Below are 20,613 nucleotides of genomic sequence, written 5' to 3' on the forward strand. Positions count from 1 at the left end.
ACAAAACTACCGACATAATTCAACCTTATTTCTAGCTCAGTAAGCATTAATGTGTTTGTGACAATTCAAGATGTCCTCTGATGCTTTTCGGTTGTGTGACTGTTAGTTTCCATTAAATGACAATGAAGCTGATAATTCTCAGATAGTGTGTTTTGTCATTTGAGACTCTTAGTTTTTTTTAGAACTTCTCTACTATGTCTTACTTCTCTAAATGACAGTGAAAGAAATAGAATCTGAATTTAATCTGAATAATTTACATGTCATTCTTAGTTAACAAATGATGGCTATGATGGCTTCATATTCAACACAACATGGTGATTCATTTTAATGTTGGTGGGTTTCTTCTTTTGTGTCTTAATCAGGTCTTCAAAATATCAGTAATTCTAGGTCTGAGTATGAAGGTATCCTTAAGTTTTTAATGCTACCTAATCCCTCTTAAAACACCTTTCTATTCCAGTAAACCTAAGAGATACAGTACACAAACATCAATAATTTTACCCCAATACAGGAGACAATCTCAATGAAGTGGCAGTTTTTTCCCTTGGATGTTGCCATGGGGTGGGGGTGACAGTGGGTTTAGAATCACTTTAAATAAATATTATCAGATCTGATGACTATAATTTTTCCTAAGATGGAATATGTAATGACTTGCATCTGGGGAGATAATATTCTTAAAGGTAGTGTGAAATGAAGTATTTCCAGCCACACTGGGAGGCAAGAAATATCAGAGTCATCAGTGATTTGTGGTCTCCAAATATGAAGGTCAGCAGAACTTCCATAGGATTGGGGGAAAAGAAACTCTTGGAAGCCACAAACAAAACTTTGTGTTCCAGGGTAAAGGAGCAGTGACCCCACAAGCCAGACTTGCCTGTGGCGCTAGGGAATCTCCTGCAGAAGCGTAGCTCAACAGTAGACTGCTGCAGGGTCAGGGGCACTAGCAGGCAACAGTCCTCAGAGATGCAGCATGTGGGTCTAAGTCCTTGGGGAGGAGGCCTCCTTTACAACTACCATAGAGCCTACAGCCTAATACAGAAACTGCAAATTCCATGACTGGACTGTCTCAGGCCAAACTACAGCATAGCCCCACCCATACGCAGAAAACTGGACTACATTTTACTGAGTAGGGCCCTGACCACCAAAGGAAGATTTAGTTTTCCCCACAACCAGTCCCTCCTATCAGGAAGCTGACACAAACCTTTTATCTTATGTATCAGAAGGCAGACAAAAGAAGCAAGAATAAAAATCTCCATTTCCATAACGCAAACCATGATAACAGAAAGCTAACCAAAAGGATAACACAGATCAAATTCCTGTGTGAAAGAAAATGAGTGTTGCTCAGTCATGCCTGACTCTCTACAACTATACAGTCCATGGAATTCTCCAGGCCAGAATACTGGAGGTGAGTAGCCTTTGCCTGCTCCAGGGGATCTTCCAAACCCAGGGATCGAATCCAGGTCTCCCACATTGCAGGCAGTTTCTTTACCAGCTGGGCCACCACGGAAGCCCTCCCACATTGCAAGCGGTCTCTCTACCAGCTGTTCAGTTCAGTTCAGTTCAGTTCAGTCACTGTCGTGTCTGACTCTTTGCAATCCCATGGACTGCAGGCATGCCAGGCCCCCGTGTCCATCACCAACTACCGAAGCTTACTCAAACTCATGTCCATAGAGTTGGTGATGCCATCCAACTATGTCATCCTCTGTTGTCCCCTTCTCCTTCAGCCTTCAATCTTTCCCAGCATCAGGGTCTTTTCAAATGAGTCAGCTCTTTGCATCAGGTGGCCAAAGTATTGGAGTTCCAGAACATCAGTCCTTCCAACGAACACTCAGGATCGACCTCCTTTAGCATGGACTGGTTGGATCTTCTTGCAGTCCAAGGGACTCTCAAGAGTCTTCTCCACACAGTTCAAAAGCATCAATTCTTTGGTGTTCAGCTTTCTTTTTAGTCCAACTCTCACATCCATATATATGACCACTAGAAAAATGATAGCTTTGACAAGATGGACCTCTGTTGACAAAGTGATATCTCTGCTTTTGAATATGCTGTCTAGGTTGGTCATAACTTTTCTTCCAACGAGTAAGCATCTTTTAATTTCAAGGGTGCAGTCACCATCTGCAGTGACTTGGAAGCCCAAAAAAATAAAGTCTGACACTGTTTCTCCATCTATTTGCCATGAAATGATGGGACTGGATGCCCTTTGTTTTCTGAATGTTGAGCTTTAAGCCAACTTTTTCACTCTCCTCTTTCACTTTCCTCAAGAGGCTTTAGTTCTTCTTCACTTTCTGCCTTAAGAGTGGTGTCATCTGTGTATCTGAGGTTATTGATATTTCTCCTGGCAATCTTGATTCCAGCTTGTGCTTCTTCCAGCCCAGCATTTCTCATGACATACTCTGCATATAAGTTAAATAAGCAGGGTGACAATATACAGCCTTGATGTACTCCTTTTCCTATTTGGCACCAGTCTATTGTTCCATGTCCAGTTCTAACTGTTGCTTCCTGACCTGCACACAGATTTCTCCAGAAGCAGGTCAGGTGGTCTGACATTCCCATCTCTTTCAGAATTTTCCATATTTATTGTGATCCACACAGTCAAAGGCTTCAGCATAGTCAATACAGCAGAAATAGCTCTTTTTCTAGAACTCTCTCTCTTTTTTGATGATCCAGCAGATGTTGGCAATTTGATCTCTGGTTCCTCTGCCTTTTCTAACTCCAGCTTGAACATTTTAAAATTCATAGTTTGCATACTTTTACGGAGAAGGCAATGGCACCCCACTCCAGTACTCTTGCCTGGAAAATCCCATGGACGGAGGAGCCTGGTAGGCTGCAGTCCATGGGGTCGCTAAGAGTCGGACACAACTGAGCGAATTCAGTGCCACTTTTCCCTTTCAGGCACTGGAGAAGAAAATGGCAACCCACTCCAGTGTTCTTGCCTGGAGAATCTCAGGGACATGGGAGCCTCGTGGGCTGCCGTCTCTGGGGTCGCAGAGAGTCAGACTCGACTGCAGTGACTTAGCAGCAGAAGAAGCAGCATACTTTTAAAGCCTGGCTTGGTGAATTCTGAGCAATACTTTACTAGTATGTGAGATGAGTGCAACTGTGTGGTCATTTGACCATTCTTTGGCATTGCCTTTCTTTGTGATAGAAATGAAAACTGACCTTTTCCAGTCCTGTGGCTACTGCTGAGTTTTCTAAATTTGCTTGCATATTGACTGTAGCACTTTCAGAGCATCATCTGTTAGAACTTGAAATAGCTCAACTGAAATTTCATCACCTCCATTAGTTTTGTTCATAGTGATACTTCAGCTGCCCCACTTCACTTTGCATTCTAGGTAGGATGTCTGGCTCTAGGTGAGTGATCTACTAGCTGGACCACCAGGAAAAGTCTTGTGTAACTCAATGTAACTAAGATTCATCAAATTCAGGACCATTAAAGACAGATGAGTCATGATGGAGGGTTCTGAAAAACTGGTCTACTGGTGAAGACAATGGCAAACCATTTCAGTATTCTTTCCCTGAGAACCAAAGAATAGTATGAAAAGGCAAAAAGATGAAACGGGAAGATGAGCACTCCGCAAGTTGGTAGGTCTCCAATATGGTATTGGACAAGAGTGCAAAAACAGCTCCAGAAAGAATGAAGGTCTCTAATATGCTACTGGACAAGAGTTGAGAAACAGCTCTAGAAGAATGAAGACGCTGCGCCAAAGCAGAAATGAGACCCACTTGTGGGTGCATCTGGTGGTGAAAGTAAAGTCCAATGCTGTGAAAAACAATATTGCATAGGAACCTGGATTGTTAGCTCCATGAATCAAGGTGAATTTGATGTGGTGAAAAAGGAGATTGCAACAGTGAAGACTGACATTTTAGGAAACAGTGAATTAAAATGGATGGGAATGGGTGAATTTAATTCAGATAATCATATGTTTACTACTGTGGGCAAGAATCCCTTAGAAGGAATGGAGTAGCCCTCACAGTCATCAAGAGTCTGAAATGTAGTACTTGGGTGCAATCTCAAAATTGACAGAATGATCTTGCTTTGTTTCCAAGGCAAACCTTTCAACATCACAGTAATCCAAGTTTATGTCCCAACTACCAATGCTGACAAAGCTGAAGTTCATTAGCTTTATTAAGACCTACACGACCTCCTAGAACTAACATGAAAAAAGAGATGTCCTTTTCATCATATGGGATTGGAATGCAAAAGCAGGAAGTAAACAGACACCTGGAGTTAACAAGCAAGTTTGGCCTTTGAGTCCAAAATGAAGCTGGGAAAAGGCTAACAGTTTTCTCAAGAGAATGCACTGCTCATAGTAAATACCAGACACCACCATATGGTCAATTTCAAAATCAGACTGATTACATTCTTCGCAGTGAAAGATGAGGAAGTTCTACACAATCAGCAAAAACAAAAGCTGGAGCTGACTATGGCTTGTATCATCAGGTCCTTACTGCAAAATTCAAGCTTAAATTGAAGAAAGCAGGGAAAACTAGGCCATTCAGGTATGACCTAAATCAAATTTCTTATGATTACATAATATGGGTGACAAATAGATTCAAGGGGTTAGATCTGGTAGACAGAGAGCCTGAAGACAGAGGTTCGTAACATCACATAGAAGTTGGTGATCATTTCATCCCCCCAGAAGAGAAATGCAACAAGACAAAGTAGTTGTTTGAGGAGGCCTTACAAATAGCTGGGAAAAGAAGAGAAGTGAAAGGCAAAGGAAAAAGGGAAAGATATACCCAACTGAATTCAAAGTTCAGAGAACAGAAAGGAGAGATAAAAACCTTGAAGGGCTTCTCAAAATCCTTCAAGCTAGGCTTCAACAGTACATGAACAAAGAACTTCCAAATGGACAAGATTGATTTAGAAAAGACAGAGGAACTAGAGATCATATTACCAACATCTACTGGATAACAGGAAAGGTAAAGGAAGTCCAGAAAAACATCTACTTCTGTTTCAATGACTACGCTAAAGCCTTTAAGTTTGTGGATCACAACAAGCTGTGGAGAATTCTTAAAGAGATGGGAATACCATACCGGCTTACCTGCATCCTGAGAAACCCGCATGCAGGTTAAGAAGCAACACGTAGAACCAGATATGAAACAAAGGATTAGTTCAAAATTGGGAAAGGAGTATGCCAAGTATGTGTTTTATCACCCTATTTATTTAACTTATATACAGAGTATATCATGTGAAATGCCTGGATGGATGAAGCAGAAGTTGCAATCCAGATTGCTGACAGAAACATTAACAACCTCATATATGCAGATACCACCATACTAATGGCAGAAAGCAAAGAGGAACTAAAGAATCTCTTGATGAATGTCAAAGAGGAGCGTGAAGAGGCTGGCTTAAAACTCAACATTCAAAAAACTACTAAGACCATGGCCTCTGGTCCTATCACTTCATAGCAAACAGGTGAGAAAAAAACTGGAAACAGTGGTAAGACTTCATCTTCTTGGGCTCCAAAATCACTGTGGATGGTGACTGAAGCCATGAAATTAAAAGGCACTTGCTTCTTGGAAGAAAAGCTATGAGAAACCTAGAGACTGAAAATATTAAAAAGCAGAGACATCACTTTGCCAACACAAGGCCATATAGTCAAAATTATGGCTTTTCTAGCAGTGATGCCTGGATGTGAGTGCTGGACTGTAAAAGAGGCTGCAGAATTGATGCTTTTGAACTGTGGTGCTGAAGACTCTTGAAAGTCCCTAGGACTGCAAGGAGATCCAACCAGTCCATCCTAAGAGAATCAACCTTTAGTGTTCCTTGGAAGACCTGACAACTGAAGCTGGAACCAATATTTTGGCTACCTGATGCCAAGAGCCGACCTCTTAGAAAAGACTCTGATGCTGGCAAAGAGTAAAGGCAGGATGTAAAAGGGACAACAGAGATGGCTGGATGGCATCACTAATACCAACAGATGTGAATTTGAGCAACCTCTGGCAGATGGTGAAGGACAGGGAAGCCCGCTGTGCTGCATGCAGTCCAGGGGGTTGCAAAGATTTGGACATGACTGAGTGAATGAACAACAAATTTGAATGAGGGTTCCCAAAAGGAAACACAATGTCTACAATATAGCAGAAGCAGCCATCTGCCATACCACCCCTTAATATGACAAGAAATAGGATTTGGCCCCAGATAGCTGAGGTGTGTGTGAAAGGAATGAATTAAATGAGTTCAGAGGTTTGCATAGGTTGATACCTGGTTTTCCTTACTACTTAGCAAGCACTGATGTTCAGACTGCCCACTTGCTTTACTGCAAACATATACAGCCTGACCCCATCTCAGGCTTCCTCAGAGCAGTTTTCTCAGGGCTACTTAGAGCTACAGAATCCTTAATCTTCCCACCAAATAAAGTAACTACTTTCAGATTGTGACTAATTTTTCAGTCAGCAGTAGCCACAGACTGACCTAGAAAGTAGGTATGCAAATAGAAATATTTTCCCATAAATAACTACATGGTTTGTTAAAAGAAATACAGCATGTAACATTATAAATCTAAAGAGAAAACTACTAAGAGTAAATATATATTAAAATAAAAAACACAAGCTTTTATGAAAAACCAAGAACCTGTGTATACATAGTATTAAAAGCCAAACATTACTGAGCAAATTTAATATTAGCTTTGGCTTAAAAAACAGGCTATTTTTCCTTATTCCCATCTTAAATAATTTTATTATATACAGGCTTATTTCACCTTTATCAGTTACTATTAGTATAAACAAAGCACACACATATACCAACCATCCTGTTCCTTACTGCCCATGACAGCAATAATGAAAATATTCCCTGGCTGATTGTTTTCCTGTCCAATACGGTCAAAGTACGATAATACATGAAGAATAAAATCTAATTAATAATAGAAATAAGCACCACTCTAGTAATGAACACATAGGCAATGTTACATTACCTATTATTGGCCATGGTTCTTATGTGGGAAAATACTCAGAGAGTGAAATAGCTACTTAAAAAAAAGACTCAGCTGTGAAGAATACTGTCATTGCATTCCTCATATGTGCCTTATAAGAAAACATCACTAATCATATAAAACTAACCTAAGGAAGTTAAGCCGTTCTTGAACTTCTTGAACATGACTGTATCTACTTCCAAGCCTCACAGTTTGTGGGTCATAGTCTTCATGGTCTGCAAATTAACAAAAATTTTGTATTATACATGCATATCCGTATCACTGTTGACTTTAATCAAAAGAGTTAAGAATCCATTAATCACTTATTAATAGGCAATAGGTTTCAGATATATTTAAATATATCTGTTTTCCCCACAAAAATAAACTGCTGCTTTTTACATAGCCAAAAGGAAAAGTGTTATGTGTTCAATGTGGTATCAAAAATAATTTTTCAGCACAGTAGTCCTCTACTTTTCATATATATTAAAGCAATTCTGTGAGAAAATTCTATGACTTTATCCCCTTAACTCTCCCTTCTGTTATATAATAACTGTAATTGTCGTATGTGTGTGTATGTGTTAGTTGCTCATATCCAACTCTTTGGAACCCCACAGACTGCATGCAGCCCACCAGGCCCCCTGTTCATGGGATTCTCCAGGCAAGAACACTGGAGTGGGTTGCCATCTCATTCTCTAAAAGAATTAAAGAAAGAAAGAAAGTGAAGCCACTTAGTCATGTCCAATTCTTTGTGACCCCATTGGCTGTAGCCTACCAGGCTCCCACATCCATGGAATTTTCCAGGCAAGAGTACTGGAGTAGGTTACCATTTCCTTTTCCATATTTTAGCATACACAACATCAATAAGAGCATTAACCAAACAAAGAAACAGTTGTTAACAGCATCTGATAAAGTTAACAATTACCTTAATCATCAGACTATGAATGCCTAGAACATAAAATAAAACAAATCAAAATTAATCTAGTCTCTCATTCTGACCACGAATATGTATGTTGGTAAGAAGGTTTAGCGTAGGCTGAAAATTTTTGGCCTCTTAAATACAGAACTGTTAAGTACTTATACTATCAACACTATATACTATGGGAAAAATTCTCAGTATCTGACCATAAGAAATCAAAGGAAAAAAACCAAAACACACACTTTTCTAAAAATACTACAGTGTTTTTGTGTCTAAGATGCTTCCTCAAAAAAGGGTAGAACCCAACTAAACCATGAGTTTTATAAGCCTGTTTTAAGAACTACTCATCAGGTTGTTCTGCAACTACTCATCAGGTTGTTCTGTTTTGCTTGTTACACAGCAAAATAAAAATCACAAATGAAGTAAGAATGGATAAACCCTCTGCCTGAAAATGACCTAACTGATCTGAATGGAACAGAGTGGAAATAATGGAAAATAATAAATGCCTCAAACAGTGCTGTCAACCACTCAGGAATCAAAGGTACTTATTTAAAAAATTTGGAAGTACTGGTATTTATCAATTATGCATCCCTTGGAACTTATTATTACTTCAAAAATTTTATTTATTTTTGGCTACACTGGGTCTTCACTGCTGTGTGCAAGCTTTCTCTAGTTGTGGTAAGTGAGGGCTACTCTCTAGTTGCAGTGAGTGGGTTTCTCATTGCGGTGTCTTCTGTTGCAGATCTCACACTCAAGGGTGCATAGGTTTCAGCAGTTGTAACATTACAGCTTCCTTGATCCATGGCATGTGGGATCTTCCCACACCAGCGATCAAACCTGCGTCTCCTCACTGACAGGCATGGGATCAACCACTGGACCAGGGAAGTCTGATGTCAGTAATAAAGGCAAAGACTTCTAATTGTTTGAGCTAACTTTGGAGTTGAAAAAGGCAACCAAGATCACCAAAACATCAACATTTTACATATCAGAAAAACCTGATTCAGAAGTAAAATAGTGACTTGTTATAGAAGAACAAAGGGAATGTTCAGAGTTATATTTAGAACTAGATTTGGGAACTGAAGAGAAAGTCACTCAGTTGTGTCCAACTCTTTGCAACCCCATGGACTACACAGTCCAGAATTCTCCAGGCCAGAACACTGGAGTGGGTAGCCTTTCCTTTCTCCTCCAGGCCGAACCCAGGTCTACCACATTGCAGGCAGATTCTTTACCAGCTAAGCTATCAGGGAAGCTTTACCAGGGAAGCCCAAGAATACTTGAGTGGATAGCCTCTCCCTTCTCCAGTGGATCTTCCCTACCAGGAATTGAACCAGGGTCTCCTGCATTGCAGGCGGATTCTTCACCAACTAAGCTATCAGGGAAGCCCAGATTTGGGAAAGAAGGCCACATATAAAGACTGCTTGGCACTTCTAGATACATGAACATCTACCAACAGTTATAAAATCTTAGTAGCCCCATCAACTCATCAATTGCTGGGACATCAAGGGTCCAGCCTTCAAAACTGTAAAAATTATTCTCTATTACATACATGTGGTTTTTTTTAGTATTCAAAGAGCACTGATCCTGAAGTACATGACTAAACTCTACACCACTACTTCAGCTGCTTTTCATCCTTTAGAGACTTCTGTCTGAAAACTTCTTTGTGTGTGCTTACTTGGCAGGACTGGGGCAGGAGGGAGCAGAGGGGGTCACACAAATACACAAAGAAGTAGAAAGCATGGTGTAACTTTTCTTTTTTTAAAAATATAATTCCAAGTGTCAAATAATACAATTATTTTCTGCCCATATAATCCACTTGTTCATAATCTACTCGTTTTATCAGGATCTCCTTTTTTTATATTTTTTAATCACTTTTTGAACCATCTAAAGAGACTCCCTAAAATTAGGTTTATTTCCTGATAACAAGCACATAGCCATAGTACTTACCTGATTTTAAGATTAATTAAAGACTATTATCTAACTACTGCATATATTCAAATTTCATTAACTGTCTCAGTAACATTCTTTATTGTTTTCCTTTTCCCAGTCCAGAATCAAAGCTAGGGTCACATTCCTAATGTGGCTGTTTTCTTAAATTCCTTTGTTCTTTATGGTCTGTTATTTTTTTCCACCTAGACCATTTTCAAGAATAAACCCATTTGTCTAAAGCTATTCAATTTGTGTTTGCTTCACTTCCTCTAGTTGGATACAGATTATTTATATTTGCCAAGAAATACTACAGAAACGACACTGTATCTTTTCCTGTATCTCCTTAAACGTAAGTCAAGATGTCAATTTATACCATTAATATTAATTTAACTTAAATTGCTTAGTTAGGGTGTTTCTACCAAGTTGCTCCAATAAACACAACTTTTCTCTCTGTAATGAATAATTTGTGGGAGAATAGTTTGATACTGTGTCAGTATTCTAATCCTCAATAAACTTTCACTTACTCATTTAATTATTGACAATGTTTTCCTACCTTTATAAGCTGACATTTATTTATATCACTGTGAACCAATGGACTTACATATTGAACATTCAGGCTATCACTCACAGTATCATTATTTTAATTTGGGAAGTGACTCGTTTTTGACACTGCAAAATGATTCTCTAAAAACACTTATCCTGTTGAAGACTTGTCCATTCTTTCCTGTGGTAGTCCTAGAAACAGTTATTTCTCTAAAAAAATAGCTCCGTAAGAACATACAAATATTTAACAGTACTTAATGGCCCACAGGTAGAAATGAGTAAGAATCATTAATGATCAAAAACCATAGAATATACATTTTATCAAAGCATGGTTATGAAATGACGTGTAAAGAGGCTGCCTTTTTTTTGGTAGGTGACCTTGAAAATAGACGATCATAATAAAAAACAAAGAGGATAAAAAGAGGTAATGCAAACTGACAATCCTTAGAAAACAAAAGCATAATTGAATGCCACTGGTCTTATGATTAAGTGTAAAGCCTATCAACTTTGCTCAGGAATGGGAAAAATGACCCATAAAATTCTCATTAAGTTCAAATCAACACAAAGGATATTTCTTCTAATGAACTACATGAGACATTATATTTTGCTGATGAACACTAGAAATTTTTCTTCAACTGTGATTCATGAAGTACTGGTGCATTACTTCACCTAAAAAAGAGCTCATTTTTACCTTTCACATGTAAAAGTCATAAGATCATGCCATAACAGAAATTATTCTTCCAAAACCAAAAATCCCTAGTAGATGTGGTAGTCATGGCAAATGCAAACCACTCGGTATGAAATTCAGAAAACATCCATGAACTGCAAAGAATCTCACAAAAATACTGTTGCATGTCTTGTCATATGCTTTAGATCCATGCAATAGGCTTCTTAGACAGAAGCTGTCACAAAGGTTTGTCATGTTTTTAGTTGTGCATCATAATCATAGAACTTAATAAACAATCTTGTCCCTACAGTTAAAGATCAACTGCTAAAGAGCACTAGTAAGAAACACAAATAGTATAATAAGGTGGAAAAGGTTAGAAGCTAATGATAATCAATTAACTCAGAGAAACTCATTAATACAACAAAGTTTTAAGAGCTTGCTATGTGCCAGCCAAAATTCTATTATATTGGTGCAAAAGTAATTAAAGTTCTGAATTGCTGAACTTTGTCATTTGATACTGGAATCTATTGACAAGTTTAAAGGATGTTATACATTCTTTAAATGCATACTTCTTATGGTTTTTTGCTAGTGGCATTACTTGCTGTTCATTTTATATTTATTTTAGACTACGGAAATGATGTCAGTCCAAAAAAGCAAATGAGTGATTTTCTTACTGGAGTTCAAAATAGGTCATAGAGTGGTGGAGAAGACTTGTAATGTCAACAATGCATCTGGCCCAGGAACTGCTAATAAACATACAGTGCAGAGGTGATTCAAGAAGTTTTGCAAAGGGCCCTAGAGCCTTGAAGATGAGGAACGCAGTGGCTAGCTACTGAAGTTAACAATGACAAACTGACAGTCATCATTGAAGCTGATCCTCTTACAACTACAGAGCAAAGTGCCAAAGAACTCAACATCAACTACTGTATGGTCATTCAGCATCTGAGGCAAACTGGAAAGGTGAAAAAGCTCCATAAGCATGTGTCTCTGAGCTGACCACAAATTTAAAAAATCAGTTTTGAAGTGTCATCTTTTTTTCCAGGCAACAATAAAGAACCATATCTCAATTGGATTGTGACATGAGATGAAAAGTGGATTTTACATGACAACCAGCTCAGTAGCTGGACCAAGAAGCTCCAGAGCAATTTTCAAAGCCAAACTTGCACCAAAAAAAAAAAAAAAGGTCATGGTCAATGTTTGGTGGTCTACTACTGTCAGTCTGATCTGCTACAGCTTTCTGAATCTTGGCAAAACCATCATACCTGAGAAGTATGCTCAATAAACTGATGAGATGCACTGATAGCTTCAAAGCCTTCAGCTGGTAATGGTCAACAGAAAGCACCCAATTCTTCTCCACAGCATCCAATAGTGGGCTACAAAGTTTTGCTTCATCTGCAATATTCACCTGACCTCCTGCCAATCAACTACCAATTCTTCAAGCATCTTGACAAATTTTTAAAGGGAAAACGCTTCCACCAACAGCAGTAGGCAGAACATGCTTTTCAAGTGTGTATCAAATCCTGAGGCAGATTTTTAAGCTATAGGAATAAACTTATTTCTTCTTGGCAAAATGTGTTGACTAATGGCTACTATTCTGATTAATAAAGATGTGTTTGAGCCTAGTTATAATGACTTAAAACTCATGGTCTGAAACTGAAATTACATTTGCACCAATCTAGTAACAAGCATTCGGAGAAGGCAATGGAACCCCATTCCAGTACTCCTGCCTGGAAAATCCCATGGACGGAGCCTGGTAGGCTCCAATCCATGGGTTCGCAGAGTGTCAGACACGACTGAGCAACTTCCCTTTCACTTTTCACTTTCATGCATTGGAAAAGGAAATGGCAACCCACTCCAGTGTTCTTGCCTGGAGAATCCCAGGGACGGGGGAGCCTGGTGGGCTGCCGTCTATGGGGTCACACAGAGTCGGACACGACTGAAGTGACTTAGCAGTAGCAGCAGTAACAAGCATTAACCCTTACTTCTAGAATAGCCATTAAGCTGTAACTACTGTTATCCTCATTTTATAATATGATAAATCCTCACACTTAACTTACAAGTTATACAGCTATGAAGTGATGTTAGGTTTTAAACCTAGGCAGTTGATAAACTGTGTAAAGAGGCAACATAAATATGATTTAAGGAAGAATGTTGACATTCTTTTTTTTTTTTTTTTTTAATTTTTAAACTTTACATAATTGAATTAGTTTTGCCAAATATCAAAATGAATCCATCACAGGTATACATGTGCTCCCCATCCTGAACCCTCCTCCCTCCTCCCTCCCCATACCATCCCTCTGGGTCGTCCCAGTGCACTAGCCCCAAGCATCCAGTATCGTGCATTGAACCTGGACTGGCATAGAATGTTGACATTCTTGAGATCACGAAAGTGAGTTAACTTAAGAGCACAAGTGTAATGTGATTAAACAGAATATATAATCCTAGTGAGGCTGAAATGCACACCTGCTCCAACTCACCGTACTAGCAATTCTGGCTTCAATTAATGTCATGGACATTAAAATAACACAGTAATTCACACAAAAATGAATAAAAATTCCAGTTAAATATATAGCTGACTGGACTTTTAGAAAAGGTCTTAACTAGCATGTAGGAGGACTCTAACTCAAGAAAAGCTGAAGAGAACTACATGCAAATTTCTCATGTATGTTGCTGATTTGGGGTACTTTTGCTAGAGAAAATGAACAATATAGTTTTATGCCTACAGTGTCTTTCCCATCCTAACATTCTGCTAAGAATTAAGTTTGGTATCTAACAAATATATTGAGTGGGACCATTTTACTACCTGATTCTTCGATTGCTTTTCTAGCACTAAGGCTAGAATGGACAGAATGAGTAAAATATGAGATAATTCAGTGTGATCATTCAGGTTATTTCAAGAGTGACTGAATTTTTCCAAACAGGTTTATGTAATTTATATGGGTGAGTATGTATAGCAAACACTGTCTACAAACATTGTACTACTCAACTACATTCTACTCCACAAGCATTAAAGGTAGAGACATACACAGTCTATCATTCTACTCCAATGAGGAGTTATTACAAACATCCACACTTTTCTGTGAAAAACTGAATGTACACATCCTAATGCATCTTGTTAATTAAGCAGCACTTTCACTTCAACACTAAGCTTAATCCTATCTTCAACAATGAACAAGGTCAAGTTTTTCTCCTTCATACTCAAATATAAAAAACTTCACCTACAAGGTGGCTGAGGTTTTACTTATCCTAAAAATTTGGTATGATACTATATGGGTAGAATTTAACAGAGTATTCTGTGCTCCAGCAGAGTGTTTCTGATAAGTTGTGAAATAACAAATTAACAGTGGAATTAGCATTTAAAGGATTAAAAAGGCAGCCTCACACAGACCAAACACTGAAAAGTTTTGTGAACACCACAGAAAATTTTATCCTCATGTTTAAATAATTTATTACTATGAGAACAAATGAAACATAGAGATCACTAATCTAATAACATTTTAATCAAGATCTTTAAAGAACTGAAAACATCAATTTAACTAAAAACAATTCTAATACATATAAACAATCAGCTTGGACAAAATGGGTAATAGGAAAATTAGTTTTTCTTGTAAAGCAATTACAAGAGAAAGCAGTTAAGAAAGAAAAAATTTAAAAGGAGTACACCCCAGAATGTAATAACCACAACAACTTACAAGTAACAACTTATAAAATTAACAACTTTATAAGTACAAGATAAAGTTCCAATGTACAAAAGGAAAGAAATCAATTTAACAAAGATAAGCAGGAAGAGAGACAAGCAACTGTTAAAGAGCCCTTAAAGCTTGTAAACCTATTCACTTCCATTTCTTCATCCTTTTAAAAATTTGTCATGTCTAATTAAATTAACATGAGGACAAACAAAATATAGAGAAAGAAGGCCAGAGTGACCCCAAAAACTAATTTCAATCCGTAATACATACCTCTAGCATATAGTCGTGTGCTATCCATGTAAGTTGCAAGGTTTTCTGCTACCAAAGTAACTAAGGCATGATTGTGCTGAAGCTGACTGATTAAATCATGACGATAAAATACATGGGGACTTCGCTGAGATTGACTAAAACGAGAAGAACTTAACAGTATAATCAGGCAAATGAACACTGCTAAAACTAAGTTTATAGATGTTAATTTCTAACTACTACTTTTAAAAGGTTAACATATTTTATATTTGTTATAAACTTGGTCAACAGTCTCCTTTATAAGAACAAAACATTAAGGAATCTGAGGGTAACTATGGCCTCAAAACATAAATATTTATTCTAATGCTTTTACTTGAAAACTATCTATCAGTATTCTCCAATTTCACCCAAGATACTAATCTTACATGATACTGATGTCAAAGCACAACTACTGTGCAGTTAGCTGCAAATTTACATTATCAAGGATATTAGCTACAGAGGCTCACTCTAAGTAAACTGAATTTGTAGCCAGATTTGCCTATGGATACCACCAGAAAGAGATCTAGTTCCCTTCTAGTTTTGCATTTTCAACAACATCAATCAACTGTCACATCATTATACATCTACTGATCAAATGAAAAGTCAGCAGAGTATAGTACTGAATGTATAAGCAATATAAAAAAGGCTATGTCTGATAAAAGACAAAACATATGCATGAATGTGAGATCAAATATAATAAAGATACAGCCTCACAAAGTAAGTATTGTTACACTATTTCAGTATTTCCTGCAGTTATTTATCTCCATAGAATTTCCTGCTGCTGCTGCTGCTGCTAAGTCGCTTCAGTCGTGTCCGACTCTGTGCGACCCCATGGACGGCAGCCCAAGAGGCTCCCCTGTCCCTGGGATTTTCCAGGCAAGAACACTGGAGGGGGTTGCCATTTCCTTCTCCAATGCATGAAAGTGAAAAGTGACAGTGAAGTTGCTCAGTTGTGTCCGACTCTTAGCAACCCCACAAACTGCGGCCCACCAGGCTCCTCCGTCCATGAGATTTTCCAGGCAGGAGTGCTGGAGTGGGATGCCATTGCCTTCTCCATAGAATTTCCTAATTTCATGTAATTATTTCACCATTAGGGGGACAAAAAAAGATTAAAAATACAACTTGAAAAATACAAAGCAGCATCTAGTAAGTCTTTTAAACAGAAATCCTGTTTATATACATAATCGTAACAAGTCTTAAGTTAAAAGGATTTGGCAATTACGTAACTGTCTTATATACAAGAAAAATAATTTTAAATGTTGGAGAAGCATTCTTAGATTACACAGCTGAAGTAATCACACAACTCAGTCAACACTGGAGTTCACTATCAGGAGTCCTGATTGTACTATGAGTATTCCTGTCACTGCACTGAGCTTTCTACATGCTACTTCTTCTCTCCTGTCATTAACTCAACATATACTGCAAGAATATAAAAGGATAAATTATTATAATAACTTTGCATCAAGTAACTTAGTATCAAGCATCAAGTATGGTAACTTAGCATCATATAATAATTTAGCATCAAGTACAAATGCAAAAAATTAGCTATTTAAGAAAATCCAGCCAAAGCAGAGTAAAAAAATCTTTTAATACAGACTGATCATGTTTTATATCGCATTTAGTTTTATCTTTGAGAATTAACTATGAAAAATTTAAAAAAATGTAAAACCCTGCCACCCTAATTTCAAAAATATTATTCACTACTACGAAATTTTAAGTTAATTTTTAAAAAATACTGAGACTATATCATAGTAGACCAGTTAAGAATATACTAAAGACTGCATGAAATACTATCATATGCAACTAAGAATGTGTATAAAGCCAAGGAAGAGGGAATTGGCAGAAAAGGTTAAGATGAAATAAGAAGTGAGATAAAGAAAGCCCAGCCCATGATAATATCTGGAATATCTGCTAGAATTGGGGTAATTCTGAACTAAGAGCAGAAGGCAATATCTTAATTCATACTTAATTGCTACATACAACTGGATAAATTAATTGTCACTAAATATAAAGGAAAATACAATCAAGAAATCTTAACTTCATTAAGCTTACTGTTTTCCCACTCATTTTTGTTAAAATCTGCTATCACTGATACACTGTTTTCAACATAAGATAAATAAAAATAAATAATTTTCTGAAGTAAAAGCCTTACCTTAAATTCTGAGGTGCTTCCCCAAACAAACTACAAATTTCTCTTATTTGTTTCAGTGCAGGAATTACCCATTTGTCATTTGTGCGAAGTTCTTCAATAAAGCGATCTATCCACTGGATCTTTTGTGTGTCTCGATCCTTATACACACACAAAATTATGGTTGAAGGACCAATGTTCAATATAAATCTACCTCCAAATTACTTTGAGAATACAAAGTAGAAAAACTTTTAAGCTAAGCCTCATAAAAATGATGATGTAATTATAATAATATAATGAAATAAAACACTTTCAGTATGTTTTTCATTTGAACTTATCACGTGAACTCTAAACTGTAAAGAACTACTATGGAGTCAGTGTTCCATGGATCCAGATATATCTGCAATATGGTATAAATTCCAAGCTCATGAACATTAACAGAAAATTTGACTTTTAAAACACACACTTATATGTGAGCACTGAATTTTAACTGTTTTATAAAGTTCTTAATTATATAAAAGGCAAAACATACAATCCCAAGTATTACTATATGTGTGTGTAAAGTTGGTGTATTTATTTTCTAAAAAGGTCAACAAATACCACTTTTTCATAAGAATAAAAAGAAATCAAAACACAAACAGAATGGAAGAGAAAACAGGCACATGTTTTTACAGAAAGGAAAATTTTAAATGTTGAACAATGTAGTATGGTAAGTTTGTTTCTAAAAATCTGGTATTATTTACTGGTTAGTCCTTTTATTTGTGACTTTAGTAAATTTACATTTATAAGATAAACACAGGGAAGCTGTTATGACTTGCTAATAAGAAAACCCTCTGTTTTTCAGCAAACTTGTAAAAACAAACAAACCGTGTTTTGAGCAAAAAAATTTAATTATCCTAACTTCCGAAGTACTAATTGGTTTTAGTGAATCACAGTTTCATTTGACCATCATCAATATTATTATGAGTTGTTTCATCTGTATAGACCCTCTCACAAAGTGCTAAAAATGTTCAGTGAAAGAATTTGTTGGGAAAAATGTTAGAGGAGAAAACTAGACTTATTTGACAATGTAAATTAAGACAATCCTTAAATATTACTCTTGGAATGATTAAATAGTGGAATTATTCTGTAACAAAGATATCCTATTTGTGGGGGAAAGTCAGAAAACAAGAGCAAAGAAGCACTCACATACCTGGGAACAACTATAATCTAGTATTTTTATGTGGGCACTGAGAGCTAGGTCCATGATGTCTACAGGCACATCATCACTATGAGCCAGATTCCAAAGAAGGTTCAACACTTTGTGTGCCATCACACCATCTTTATCATCTTCTGCAAGACGTCGTATCAGCTCTAGCAGCTTTTCACGTTGCTTTTTACTTGCATTTGTCCAACTTGCCTAGAAAAAAAAAATCACATCAATATCAGTTTAGACATGTATTATTAGGTCATCACTACTTTATACATGACTCTGATAAATTACAGTCAATTCACTACACCCACATATACACACCAAGAGTACAATTTACTTCCCATTCGAGGAAAACAGTATTCAAAAAGAAGACTATATAGCAGAAGAAGCAAAATCTCTATTTATACTTTACTTCTACCACTGTAGACTTTTAACTTATATAATAAAAAGATGGAAAAAGATACCTAATACAAAATACATTAAGAGATTCTAAAACTCAACAACAAAACACCCTAGTTCAAAAATGGGCAAAGAACTTAAGATATTTCTCCAAAGAAGATATAAATTCGACACGAGCACATGAAAGATGCTCAACACACTGATTGCTGCTGCTAAGTCATTTCAGTCGTGTCCGACTCTGTGTGACCCGATAGACGGCAGCCCACCAGGCTACCCCATCCCTGGGATTCTCCAGGCAATAACACTGGAGTGGGTTGCCATTTCCTTCTTCAATGCATGAAAGTGAAAAATGAAAGTGAAGTCACTCAGTTGTGTCCGACTCTTATCGACCCCATGGACTGCAGCCCACAAAGCTCCTCAGTCCATGGGATTTTTCAGGCAAAGAGTATTGGAGTGGGGTGCCATTGCCTTCTCCAACATCACTGATTAGAGAAATGCAAATCAAAGTTACAATGGGGAACTACTTCATATGCATAAGCATGGCTGTTTTCAGAAATACACAATAACTATCAATGAGAATGTGAAACATTTGTGTATTGCTGGTGTAAATGTAAAATGGTACAGCTGCTACAGAAAACAGTACACCAGTTTCTCAAAAAATTAAAATTAGAATTACCACATGATCCATCACTTCCACTTCTGGTTATGTATGCAAAAGAACTGAAAACAAGGTCTCAAACTGACATTTCTATACCACAGTCACAGCACCATTTTAATTCACAATAGCTAAATGTGGAAACAATCCAAGTGTCCATCTATGGAAGAATGCATAAGCAAATGTGGCATATCCATATTATAAAATATTATTCACTTAAAAAGTAAAAAAACTGATATATTTTACAATATGCATGAATCTTGAGGACATGACAGTCAGCGAAATACGCCAGATACTAAAAGTCAAGTATTATATGATTCCACTTGAATTAGGTACCTAGAGCAGTAAAAATCATTCAGATGAAATTAGCAGGGTAGTTTTCAGCTCTGGCATGAGTGAGAATGGGTAGTTCTTGTTTAGTCTGGGTACAGTATATCAGAAAAATAACAGAGAAGACAATGAAATAACAACTTGGTAGTCTGGAAGAATCTAACATACTTCCAGTATTTGAACAAGGCGAAAAGAAAAATACACAAATTACTAAAATAAAAAATGAAACAAATATATCACTATCCAGGCTGCAGAAAGGATAATAGGGAATGACAGACACAACTCTACAAACATAAGACAATTTATATGGTATGAACTACATGACTGAAAAAACACAAATTACTACAACTCATACGACATAAAATAATTGTAGAAGAACTTATGAAAAATTAAATTCATGATTTACAAATTTCCAGAAACAAAAAGAACAGACCAAGATAGTTTCATGGGAGATTTCTACCTAGCACTTTTATCACTTATTGTACATAATTTCTTCCAGAAAATAGAACACAATTTCCCATTCATTTTACAAAAGAATACCTTGATGTACACACATACCACACTGCAAACCAACCCCTAATGAATACAGATTTGTACTTCCTCAACAAAATACTAGAAACTGGAATTTAGCAATAATAGAGTAACAGGATATGACCATCAGCAAGGGAAGGATGGATTGCTAATTCAATACAGGAAAAATAATTACTGTAACCCAGTACATTAAGAAAGAAAAACAATCATATTAATGAATGTAGAAAAACATATGACAAAATTTAACATCTATTTATGACAGAAACACTCAGAAAATAGAAATGGAGTAGAACTTTCTGAACTCTGATGAAAGACATCTACAAAAAACACACAGTTATCATTATTATTAGTGAAACATGAATGCTTTTTCTATTTATTATCTAAGACAATGCTGTATAAGAAATTCTAAATATAAAGGAAGAATAAAAAAGACATCCATTTAGGAAG

The 20,613-nt window shown here is 36.9% G+C and overlaps 1 protein-coding gene across 2 annotated transcripts in view; it reads right to left on the reverse strand.

Moving 5' to 3' along the window:
• Positions 1 to 20,613, reverse strand: part of USP9Y (ubiquitin specific peptidase 9, Y-linked) — a 127,141-nt gene that overhangs the window by 72,454 nt on the left and 34,074 nt on the right. For both annotated transcript variants that reach the window (XM_059883965.1, NM_001145509.2), the window contains exons 11-14: positions 18,252 to 18,458; positions 17,084 to 17,220; positions 14,917 to 15,050; positions 7,054 to 7,141 (exon numbers count right to left, since the gene is read on the reverse strand). In XM_059883965.1, coding sequence (XP_059739948.1) covers positions 7,054 to 7,141; positions 14,917 to 15,050; positions 17,084 to 17,220; positions 18,252 to 18,458 — 566 coding nt within the window. The remainder of the gene's footprint in view (positions 1 to 7,053; positions 7,142 to 14,916; positions 15,051 to 17,083; positions 17,221 to 18,251; positions 18,459 to 20,613) is intronic.

The sequence above is a fragment of the Bos taurus genome, chromosome Y (assembly GCF_002263795.3).
Source record: "Bos taurus isolate L1 Dominette 01449 registration number 42190680 breed Hereford chromosome Y, ARS-UCD2.0, whole genome shotgun sequence".
Classification (NCBI taxonomy): Eukaryota; Metazoa; Chordata; class Mammalia; order Artiodactyla; family Bovidae; genus Bos; species Bos taurus.